Consider the following 12,415-nt stretch of genomic DNA (forward strand, 5'->3'; position numbering starts at 1 on the left):
GCCCCAGCATTACCTACACTTGATTAAACCCTGTGTTGAAGGGACCTTCAAACGCTGCAGCTGCAACCAGAAGGAGTGTCCTGGTTTTTACGCAGCGTTTGGACTTCAATAATCAAACAGGAATATTAAGAAATAGCATACAGCCGGTTTAAATATCAGTTCAAGGAGATTGATGAATAGTCAGTGCAATATTTTACACAAAAATTAGCACATTTTAGTGATTAGTGCCTTTACATTTGAGGTATTTATTCAAACTAACTGTGAATTTATTTTTTTTCTAAACGAAAGAATCACAAGCATATGATTTAATTTCAATATATTCTTCTTCTTATTATTATTATTATTATTATTAGCTCTGCAAGTTGCTGTGTAGACAATAAACAAACAACAGCGTGTCTTTATCAACATCAGGAAACATATTCATCCAAAGGAGGAAATTACCGTTAAAATACGCACAGACCGTCATTTGGATATCGCACAAATATAAATGCAATTTTCCTAACGCCATCATTCCTGTGCGCTGTCAGATTCCCAGGCTGTAACAGCTCTGATGTGTGTCCCCTTAAAGCTTGTTAGAGCCTTATCATTGTCCACTTCCTCCTGGGGATTGCAGCCACCAGCACGAGTCAGACCGCCCCGTGGGAATTCCCCCTCTCCTCCCCCCCAACCAAAAAAAAAAAAACTGGCGCGCGGTGTGGGTGACAGTTGGACCGGTGCAACAGATGGGGCAAAAAGAGGCACGCGTCAAGCACGGGACTAACCCCCCCTCCTCACCCCCCTAACACCATCACTAAACTCCCCCACGTCCCGCAGAGCGTAAAAATCAATCAACCTAATTTGTCACCGAGAAGCAGAGCGCGCAGGAGCTGGTGGGAGGATGAACATCTTTATCACTTTCTGATTTTTTCCAAAATTATCCCACAAAAAAACCCCCTATAATAAGACTTCAGATATCATAGCCTATAAACAAAATAGAGTTTGAACACCATCCTATTTTGACAGTACAGAAAAAGGCTCTCAAAGTAATGACAAACTGCTGAGTTATTGTATCCATATAAATATTAAACACCAAAAACTGTCATGAATAGTCTTTATTCTCATGTGGTTTATCTATATGTCCCATATGTGTGAGGCAGATTACACAGATTTCAAACAGCTAACACAAAATGATGCCTTGACACCTGAACACCTTTGCAGGTTCAGGTAGCTGCACTGCACAACAGAAGACTTTCCTGCCACCGTTTGGTACTAAAAAGTATTACAGCTCATCACAAGGTCAGGTTCATGGACAACCTATTTGCATAACTTGCACAGGCTTGCTTTTTAAACTTGACCTTGCAGTTCAGTCAAACCACTCTAAGATGATGCTATTAACAGCATTTTTTATTTTTATTTTTTAAAGTGAAAACAAAAGCTGCTAAACATTTACCGTGATTGTAGGCTCCGGTGAGTTATTTGACTTGGTGTGTGCACTATAGGATAAATTTTCCACTTGTTTCACTTGGTATGTAACCGGCTAACACAGTGCAAATGATGTTACAAATAAAATCCTGCCCTCAAAATTCGGTTAAAGCACACAAGTATCACCACCAAAATCTAAATTATCACAAGTTAAAATGCTTTTTTAACATAAGTCTCTGAGGATCACTGCTTCCTTAACTTGCAGCATGCTACAGAGGTTGGTTAAAGGGAAGCTCATTTGACCTACTTTGTAAAATATTAGACATCCAGCTTAAAGGCTGTTAATTTAAAATTCTTTCAGATAATTGTGCCATAAATTACTATTATTATTTCCCCTCTGAGATGTAGTGGATTAAAAATATTAAGTCACATAAGATAATGAATGGCAGCACTTAGGTAAATGTTCTTAGTTCAACACCTGCACATGTCACAATAAAAAAAAAGAAACTCAAAATATTTTCATTATTATCCATTCGTTACTCAGAAGTAATAAATGACTCCCTGTCATGCATCAGTTATGCTATGTAGCCTGTTATGGTCCTCACAAGGTTTTAAAGTTATTTAGTTTGCTGTTGCTATTGCAAGATGCAGCAAAATTTACGTTGTCTCGGTTTCTCAAATGAATCAGCAAGTATTAAAAGTCGGTGTTCAAGTAAACAGTGAACACGTGGAGAATAGATAGATTCGACCGAGACTATATATATGTGTGTGTGTATATATATATATATATATGTGTGTGTGTGTATATATATATATATATATATATATATGAATCCCCTCAGCTTTGATCAACCCAATTTTGCTTGTTGTAGCGTTGTTTGTCTAGTTGATAGAGTGCCCTCTTACATCAGCCCTTGAGCTGTTTGAGTTGGTGGTTTTATGTGTTTCTCATCAGTTATGTAGCCTGTTAAGGTCTTCACAAGGTTTTAAAGTTATTTGGTTCTCTGTAATTGCTGTTAAATGCTGCAAAATAATTTAAATCTTCACGTCCAGTCAGGAATCTGTTGTGATAAACACACTATTGATCATTTTAAGATTATCCGGCTTAAATACATAGGTTCTCTGCTGCCTTAAAAATAAGTGAAGTTAGCCAAACATGAGAAAACAAGTTCAACAAACTTAAAGAGTTGGGTTGAATCAGCCCGTCAAAGACAATGGTTGCAGGCAGGGTTAGTTTTTTTTCTTTAGTATTTCCAAGTTTAAAGAGTTTCTTCCTCATTTACCACTGAGGAGTTACAGCCTCAGCTGAGGACACCAGAGTTAGAACAAAGATAGTCTGTGAGGCTGCACACGGTCCCACTGAGATAAAGAAGTCCACAGATGTAGAGATCAAATTCAATACTGACCTTTGTCATGGTTAGAACCGGTTTGATTACTGTACAAATAACAACAACAACAACAAAACAAACAATAACTTAATGTACCACAACACGCAGCAAGTTTGTACCATGTGTGTTTTCTTAAACAGATCTGCTTACTTCAAATCTGATTACATGTTAGTTTGTTTCTTATTAAATAGATTTACTGAGTTGAGTGAACTCCAGCCACCAAAACTCCAGCTTTTAAATTCTAAAATGGTCTGAAAACATGTCATTTAAAGTTCAATTGCGTGAAATTTGCAAAACTCACTGATTTACTTGAAGAAAACTAGAAAAGATGAGCTGATGTGACTAAAGTCCTTTATGATGCTTTACATGACAATAAAAGCTCTGACACATTGAAATAAACTGTCATAATGTCACTGTAACAAAAGGGTTATTATGATCATTTATTAGCTCCAAACAGGTGTCTGTAACACACGGATTAGTATTTTTAATGTCCACAACAAGATATTGAATTCGTGCTACTAGAATAAATTGGGGTCCTGACGACAAGATGTAGTCAATTTTATATTTCAGGTCCTTTCTTGGATGATAGCAGCCTTACTAACCTTTAAATAACATTGAAATGAAAAGTAGTAGCTTTGAGGTTGATGTAATATTTTCACAGCACAAAAAAAGCCTGTGGTTTTTGAATAATATATGTACATAGCATATATAAATCAATCATCTGCTGGTTTTAGGTGTAAATATGAGATGTTGTTGCTTTTCTTTGACTTGAGTGATGGTTTATGTTTTAGAAGTGCGGTTTGGGGCCTTTTCTATCATTTTTGACATTTAAAAAATCAAACAAATAACTGATTATTGGAGACAGTAATAATACTATTTGTGACCGAAGCTCCACATTCTGTTTTCTGTCAGTAAAATCTGAGTTTACATGGAAGCCATATGGAGGGATATCCGTTAGTCTGCACATTTACATAATTCAGATGTGAAAGACTTTGAATTCTTTGCAAATGTCGGCAAAGCATTCCTGTTGGTTTGACATCATTATGTCAGGAACTGAAATCTCAATGATAATAAAGTTCTAACAAAGTTTTGTCCTTGACCCATCATTTCTGGCAATAATCAAACAGTTTGCAAAACACCTTAAACAATTCCAATATGTGTTATGTAGCATACTGTATGTTGCAGTTAAAGTCAAAGCTGCATCAAAAATTGAAAATAAAGTTAGTCTTGTGCCTCAATAACAAGCCTGAATGACCCATGAGGTAAGACAACCCATGTGGGGCATCTTTTCAGGATTTTCTAACAAAATTTTAGCTTGTTATTATTTAATTTACCTTTAAATTCATTTAATCATATTTCTTGTGTAGCTACATGTGAAAGGTTATTGATATTTAATATTCATATTCTAAAATAAAGCAGACATAGTTCCTACAAAGGGGCGACTCACTGAACAAAGAAACAATATTTAGTGGTTCAGTTTTACAAAAGGCCACCAGATGGACCTCTACAGTGACCAACCTGCAGGTGTCCAGTGATGCTTATGTAAAATTAACGCAGGTGAAGCTGTATGCAAACAGGACTGGGCGTGTGTTCAAAAAGTCCATCGCTGAATTGGTATTTAGCTGTGGCTCAATAGCTGCCTGACTGACACCCACCACCACGTCCACAGTTGTGTAACTTTCTCTGGAGTATTCAGAGCAGCCTGTCTGCACTGCTCCTTTAATTTCTGAGCCGATTTCAGGAAAGCAGCAAACTGTAACAGGCTCAGCGATCCTCCCCCTGATGGATTATTTAACAGGCGCTGAGTCCCATGTCGCCATCTGCTACTATAGGGAAGAAAAACACACCACACAGGAATATTCTCCAAAGGCTCCACACATGAGGCGGTTATCCTGGCACCAAAGCGGGTAAATAAATTGGTTAAATAGAATTAGTTGACTGGGAGACGAAACTTTGCGCAACAGGTGTTTGGGATTTTACGCGCGACAGAGAGAACAGAAGCGGACACCTGAGCCACAGCGTCGAGCAAAATATAAGAAAAGAGATTGTAATTCAGCTAATTAATAATGGACTGGGTATATTTCAACATGTAAACAGGTGTCGCTGTTCAAAATGCGCTGCTTATAAACTGAGGCGAATGAATTCACCGTTGCGCATTGGAGATCCACGGATGGATAACTGAGCCGCTCCACAAAATTAACCCGCTGACTGACGTGATCTGAGGCTTTTGTAAATACAATGCTGACCTCATCCGCACGGTGAAGCTGATCGGGGTCAACGAAGGCAACCGTACGGCAGGAGTGTCCCAGTCTGCGCCAGTCATGGTGGTGGAGGGCGACCGGACGCTGCTCGCCGCGAGGCAAGGGGACGTGCAGACTCTCAAAGTGCAATTAGCGGCAAAAGCGCTCACCAACGACGTCAAGGATGTGCTCGGAGCCTCGCCCGTCCACCACGCGGCCCGGGCCGGGAAGCTCACCTGCCTGCGTTTCCTGGTGGAGGACGCAGGACTGCCGGGGAACTGCCTGGCGAACAATGGGGCGAGCCCGGCGCATGACGCAGCGGCCACAGGCAACCTGGCCTGCTTACAGTGGCTGCTGACCCAGGGAGGATGTCGGCCAGAGGTGAGTGACTTAAGGGGAGCAAAAAGCCTTCTAACTCTGTTTCCTTCCACCTGGCTGCTGTGTCTCAGCTCTGTAGCCAAATTACTAAAATCCTTTACCATATCCCCCAACTACTTTTAGTGTATTTTCAAGCCTTAAGTTGGAAAAATACAACATTTAGGTCATCCAGGGGCACTAAGCTCTTAGCCTACTAATACAACAAGTCTGTTCAATAGAGAAAACCCAGAGATAGATGACTTTTTCACTGAAAATTAAGTCAAATCAACACTTTTCTCATACATTCTACGGTATGTTGTGTGTTGCTGTTTGGGTAGACATACCAGGCAGTTGACCACAAGGCTAATAAACCTAATTATGACACGATTAATTCACCTCTAAGGTTCCAAAACTGTACAATGCTTCTACTTTAAATGATGGTGATGACAAAAGATTACTTCATCCAAGATGGAAAATGCCTGCAAAAAAAAAATCCCCAATAAAAGGATTTGGCATCAAGCTGTGAGGAGATGTCAGAACATGATGACAGTCCAGCAGTCTGGGAGGAAACACACACAGTCCTGCCTTTCAAAAGGAAGAGCTCCTCAGACATCCTCAAGAGCCTGCATGCTGGCACTCTGAAAAGCAGCATATGCTTATCCTCTGATAGGAATAAAGAAATTGAAGCAACTTAAGTACACATAAAATTCTGTCAACTGCAGAGAATGAGAAACGTAATGAAGGTTTTTGGTTTCAGGTTAATACCTACTTTGCTGCACTGCGTCGTGTTCCCATGGAAATGAAACATGCAAAACTGGATTTGCAAATGTATTAACCTTTATACAGGACAAACAGTAACTCATGGAGGTCAGAAATAGGAGTACATGACAGAGGTGTAGGTAGAGTGGGAGAGATTTTTGGTGCTGCAGGTTTTACCATCAATGACGGATTAAAACTTTCCAACTTGACCACCTCATTTCTGTGTTCCTGCTGGTAAATGCAAAGTGCTCTCAGGTAGCATGCAAATAGAGCAGCTACTTTGAAGGAGTTTTACTAAAAGCTGGTTTGAGAAGGTTTCATCAGCAGTAAAAGAACACTGTGGGGGTTATGTTGCTTTTAAGGACTGCAAAGTTTTACCAGTGAAGTGACATTCTCTGATGAGAATGCGCAAAGAGCTCACATGTGGCTCAAAGTTTTTTAAGAGTTGCTATTTAGAGTGAAATAGCGGAGTGAATATGACAAGTAAAAGGGTGATCAGGTGATCTATGAGAGGGACATCAAAGATAGCTGGTTTGCTAAAGTCACAACAGTTCATTCTAAAAATGCTTGCAGGAAAAGTAGAAAACGGCAAACAAACTGGAAGACTGAGGAAAGAAACCCCAGCATGAATGCACAGCGAGTCTCTCCTGGACAGAGGCGTACATTTATAATCACGAGAACACTCCATGAACCTCAGGATTCACCACAAGATGCAAAATCAGTAACTCAAGATTTAAGAGGTTTTTTTGTCATATCCTCACTCACTCTGTGCAGTGAAATGCAAAGTGACTGTACTCTAACAATAACAACTGTCGGATCGTGTGTTTACCTCAGAAATTTGCACACGGTGGTAAAATGTACACACCTCCCACATAGTTCTTTGTACACTGATGTAAATCTACTCGGACGAATGCTGAAACATTAACTGTTGTGTCTGTTACTTGTTTCAGAGTGAGGGTTATATCTATATCTAGAGCTGGCTCTACAGTCTGATGTGGCCCTATAGGTTCTGTAACATTTGCAGCAGGTTGCTTTTTCTTTAATATATCGTAAAAAAGATTATCCTCGTTCATATTTTCTGTACAAAGTCATTGTACATACTCCAGAGTATCCCAGCATGCAGTGGGTAAGCTGGTTCTGGAAAGGTCACCAGACACTTAAAGGAACAAGAAAGAAGGACATAAACAACTTTCACTCTTGGGTGCAGTTTAGATTATCCCATTTCTGTAACAATGATGTTGATGATGACAGTGTTTGTAGGAGGAAACCAGAGCAGACACAAGGCGAACATGTAAACTCCACACGTAGACGACCCAGCCAGCTAGGTCGGATTCATCCCAAAGACCTTAATGAACTGAGGCGACAGTCGCCACTGACTAAGCCACAGAGCTGACCCATATTATGTCTCGTCTTATACCACATTATGTCACCGCGCTCGAGTCCTACAGACCTGTAGTAGCCTCTGATTCTAAATTTGAAACAGTAATACGAGCTCCGTCATCCACCTACTGTCTCCATTACTTTTGAGGGCTGCTTGACAGAGCGCAGAAAAGCGACAAAGAGCAACCAGGGGCATAAATTAACTGATAAGATTCTTGGCTGACATTTAGTAGTACAACCTCTCGGGTACCACTCGCGGGGTAATCTACTTGATGGGCGCCCCATGCTAGCTTCCACTTCTCACCATTGTGTTTCCCAATTCTAATCATGATTTTATCTGATGCTAATGCCATTAATTTGTGGCACTTCACTGCCTCAGACTGCAGCTTCTTTGTTGTTCATACAAATCTATCCAAACAGCATTTCTATTTTCTGTTTCTATTGTCAAAGAGTAATAATATGAAGAGTTCATTTGCAAAAACAGATAACTCAATTTTTGTAGATTTTCAGAGACCTTATTTTTGTTGTTTGTTTGAGATAAACTGAAGTTGAGTGGGTTTGGCTCAGTAGAAATGACATGACAAGTTTGATTGATATTGTCTCAGGTAGACGATGGAGAAGTGGGTTTTCTGAAGGTTTGTGAAGATGTAGTTACCTGTTTTTGCAAATGAACTCTTCATATGTATAAGGTAAAGTATGAAGAGAGGATATGGAAACCCAAACCTCATATTTTGTAAAATTCTGTGTGTCTGCTTAGTGTAGCGTTTGACTAATTTTCTCAGTCAGATATCATTTAAATCATGACACTGGTTGTTTCTAATTCTCGCTTGTCCCTCTGCTGGATGTGCTGCAGCTCTGTCAGTAAGACTAACTAGCTGATATCTATAAGAGCACACAATACATTGCAGCTGATTCACAGTCTAAGCCTGCACCTCTTGTTTTCACCTTTTTGCACTGTTAGACAATTTTGCTCAGAACTTTTTCTAAAATGCAAAAAGGAAATAAAATCATGCCGTTGCAAAACTCCTTATTTCACCTCTTTTGTTTGATTTGCAGGACAGGGACAGTTCCGGTGCTACTGTCCTCCACCTTGCATCCCGTTTCAGCCACCACGAGATCACCGACTGGCTGCTAAAGAGTGGCGAGGTGGATCCTGGGGCCTCCACCGACACAGGCGCCCTACCTGTTCACTACGCTGCTGCCAAGGGAGACCTGCCCTCTCTCCGACTGTTACTGGGGCACAGCCCAAAGTAAGAGCAACATAGTTTTGTCTTTGCAGCAACCTGCAGGCTTCCTGTCACTCTGCTTGAAACTAGAAACTGTTTGCGTGATTTATAAGTTGCTGATTTCTTCTTACCGCTGCCTGATTGTCACTTAATCTGGTAACTTGCCGGATTTCAGTTGATCCTTTGAGCAGGGACTACAAATGTCTTTGTTTAGAAAACACGCGATACAAGCGAGCTGGGTGCCAATGCTTGTTTACCTAAAACACACAATGCTCGACAGAAATTGTACAAGATTCAATCTAAATATGTCAAATTAAGAGTGGTATTTGAATCAAAATGTAATGTGTAGCGGACTGAGAAGCAAAAAATTCCAAAGCAACACACAGAATCCAGAGACCCTTTCTCTGAGACGTAAATTTGTTAGCAGACCAATTCAGACGACAGCTAATGTGGTGCCTCTCATTGTTAACAAGTTCAATTTTAATGATAAAGTTGAATTTTGCTGTATTTGTTATCATCACGTCATAATGTCGAGCATAAAAACTGATCCGTGCTCACGTGTGTGGGCCTCTGGAGGTTACTTTATGTCATCATGTTCTTTTATTCCTACTCTTTGTGACTGGTCATTGTTCTTTCTTTTCAAATACATTTTAATTTATGTTTCTGAAGCTGTGAATTTTAATGAAAATCATAGGTTGAAAGACAGCTGTTAGATACTCAGATCTGACAAAGTTAGAAAAAACAGCTCAATATATAAGCACAATTATTTACATTACAAATGCTTGGATGGATCCTCATAAGATGTTAAACTGAACTATAATCTACCACAATCTACTTTCTCTTTCTTTGACCTGGTACCAGATAACACTCCCTTCATCCATCAAACCTGCGGCACATTTTTAATTTTAAGTTGTATTTAAGACATTTCTGTAGGCTCTAACCAGGTTTTTCTTGCTGTTTGTAACTGAAGTAGAATATAGCAGCTCCTCTGTTTAGATTCAGATTTCAGACTTGGGCCACTTTAGAAGTCTGACATTGATAAATGATCTGCCAGATTCTCAAAGGTCAGCACATCAACTCTTATTTCTTCTCACATGCTTAACAAACGACTCACAACAGATGCGGAAACATACGGATTAGGGCTCATGCTGCTGGTTTTATTTAAAGAATCAGCTGGCACTCGTTAGAAGCAACTTGAACTTCGCTTTTTGATACCTGTGGAGCAATCTCAATGCTTTGTGTTCAAATCCCATTAAGGAAACAAAGCAAAAACCTCTTAGTGGTTTAGCTTTCCCAAAATACTGCACGCTACTACAACAGCCCTGTGCTGCTTATGTAATGCACCCGAAGAAATTTCAATAATGTTGGTGTCTGGCTGCATGAGAGCCTCGTTAACAGACATGTCAGCAAGTGTGCATGATTTAATATTTGTGTTAAATTATGTATGACAGCATTTGGTAAGATGTGACGTTTCAAGGATTGTTTTCATTATCTATTACTCTGCAGATTCTTTTCTTGATCAAGCAATTGACATTTGGTCAATAAAACATCAGGAAATAGTTGATTTCTTTGGGGGGAAAAAAAAGCCTCTTGAAAGAAAATGTCTTCAAAAACCAAAGAGGACTTATCTGCTATGGATTTCATATGATCATCATGACTTGGATGATTAAAAATCTATACAAACAAGAGAAAACAGTGAAAACAAAAAGGTTTTCTTTGCTCAGCAGTTCAAAATAATCTATTTCCTAAGATGCAAGTTCAAAAATGCAGCAGTTTCTCTCATTAGAGAAGCTGAAGCCAACAAATGTTTGTCAATTAGTGCGACGAAAACGACTTAAACAACTTGTAGTGTTTCTTTAACCAGGTTAGTCCCACATTAGTTAGCAACCTCTTTCCAAGGAAGACCTTTCCAAGTTACAGCTGGAACGAGAGTCGCTTGATTTATTTTCTGTCAACCAAGTAATTAATTAATTGACTAATCCTGTTAGTAAGACGTGTATGCTTTTGTGTCCGTGCAGTTGCTCCTTAGTGAATGTCATCCCTAATCAGTGCAGAGTCAGACCCATCTGTGTCAGAGATAGCGCTCGCCCATATGGACCATATTAGCACCATGGACACGGGCGAGGCATTGATTGATTCAGTTTATTCTGGAGAGCAGAGCTGACACAGAGCTGTAAGAACAGAATGAGCAGCATAAACTCTTCATAAACAGGTTGTTTGCAGGTAATGTCTGCTAAAAAGAGATGCAATCCCACTTTCAGTTCAGCCGACTCAGTACGTTTTACTGCAGAAAACACCAATAAGGTTGACTGCAATACGATGTGTCATTATGAAACAATATTCAGCAGTTGTTACACAGCTTATACACGATAATTTATCATTAGATTCATATATTTTTGAAGAATTACCAAGTAAGTAAGTGGGCTAAATATCAGTTCGTCAAATATTTCTGGTCTCCAGCCTGTCAGCACCGTATATATGTATAGTCTGTTAAATGGCTGCAATTGACATGTACTTTTACTGTCAGTTAATATGTTGATCATTTTCTCAATTAATACATCAGTTGTTTGGTTTATAAAACATCAGAAAATGGTGATAAATGTCGATCAGTGTTTACTAAAGCAAAAGACCATGTCCTCAAATGACTTGTTTTGTCTACAAGCAAAATATATTCAGTTTACTGTCATAGAGGAGTAAAGAAACAAAAATATAGCCAATTTTAGCAAGCTGGAATCAGAGAATTGCTTTTTTTTAATCTTAAAAACTACTCAAACTGTTTAATTAATTATCAAAATACGTGCCAATTAATTTAAGCTCAATTCTGTAATTCCACTAAGGGGTGTTACAGTGGTTTCATTCCTGAGCATTAAATTGTGTTTGTAGCCAATGTGACAGTATTTGAACTGCACAAATTCTTCAGGGAGTTACACTAACAGTTATAGGAGTAAACAGTGAGGGAATACACTAACTGTTTTTCCTCTAAAGAAATTCTTCATATTTCCATTTATGCTTCTAGTTATAGCTACCAGACAGGCTGTTTTTTGACATGTTTATGGCTGCAGTGCATTGCAACACTAAATACAATTAAAATGCACATAACGAACACAGTAAATTAACCCTCCTATTATCTTTGGGCTTGATTTGACCCCATTCAATGTTTAAAGTTTCTAAATAAGTGACTGACATCACCTTTTCAGTTTTATTTAAAGGGCTATTTACACATAAACTTGAGTAATAATTTTAATTATGCTCATTTTCTGGAGGTGTAAATTGCTGGTGTCAAACTGATCCAAAGGATAAAAGATGTCAGTAAATTTGAAGGTAACAGGAGCATTAACAAGTAGATGTGTTGCTCAGAGATGTTGCAGTAAAATAGCTGAAGCTTACTTTGTTTTTCACTTCCAGTAGTAATATTGTCCATATGTGGCTATAAAAGGATAAAAAAGTAAATATTAACCCTTGAACTGAAGGATGTGCTCTGTGCTGGTATCTACGACAACTACCAATTATGATCACTTACTGCTGCCATAAAGTAACAGAAATGTAATTACCACTCAGTGTTTGAGCTAAGCAGCCCTGTTGTTTAAATTCTTTTGACTTTGATGACCTTAGCAGGATAAGCAGCTTGTCCAGGCCCTAACCTTGTGCTCTGCAGCACCAATAT

At 39.1% G+C, this 12,415-nt stretch overlaps 1 protein-coding gene across 1 annotated transcript in view; it reads left to right on the forward strand.

Moving 5' to 3' along the window:
• The first annotated feature begins 5,110 nt into the window (after nt 1–5,110).
• Nucleotides 5,111–12,415, forward strand: part of espn (espin) — a 46,678-nt gene continuing 39,373 nt past the window's right edge. Inside the window, exons 1-2 of the mRNA XM_008288985.1 lie at nt 5,111–5,410; nt 8,582–8,775. Coding sequence (XP_008287207.1) covers nt 5,111–5,410; nt 8,582–8,775 — 494 coding nt within the window. The remainder of the gene's footprint in view (nt 5,411–8,581; nt 8,776–12,415) is intronic.

The sequence above is a fragment of the Stegastes partitus genome, unplaced genomic scaffold (assembly GCF_000690725.1).
Source record: "Stegastes partitus isolate 25-593 unplaced genomic scaffold, Stegastes_partitus-1.0.2 Scaffold586, whole genome shotgun sequence".
NCBI classification, from domain to species: Eukaryota; Metazoa; Chordata; class Actinopteri; family Pomacentridae; genus Stegastes; species Stegastes partitus.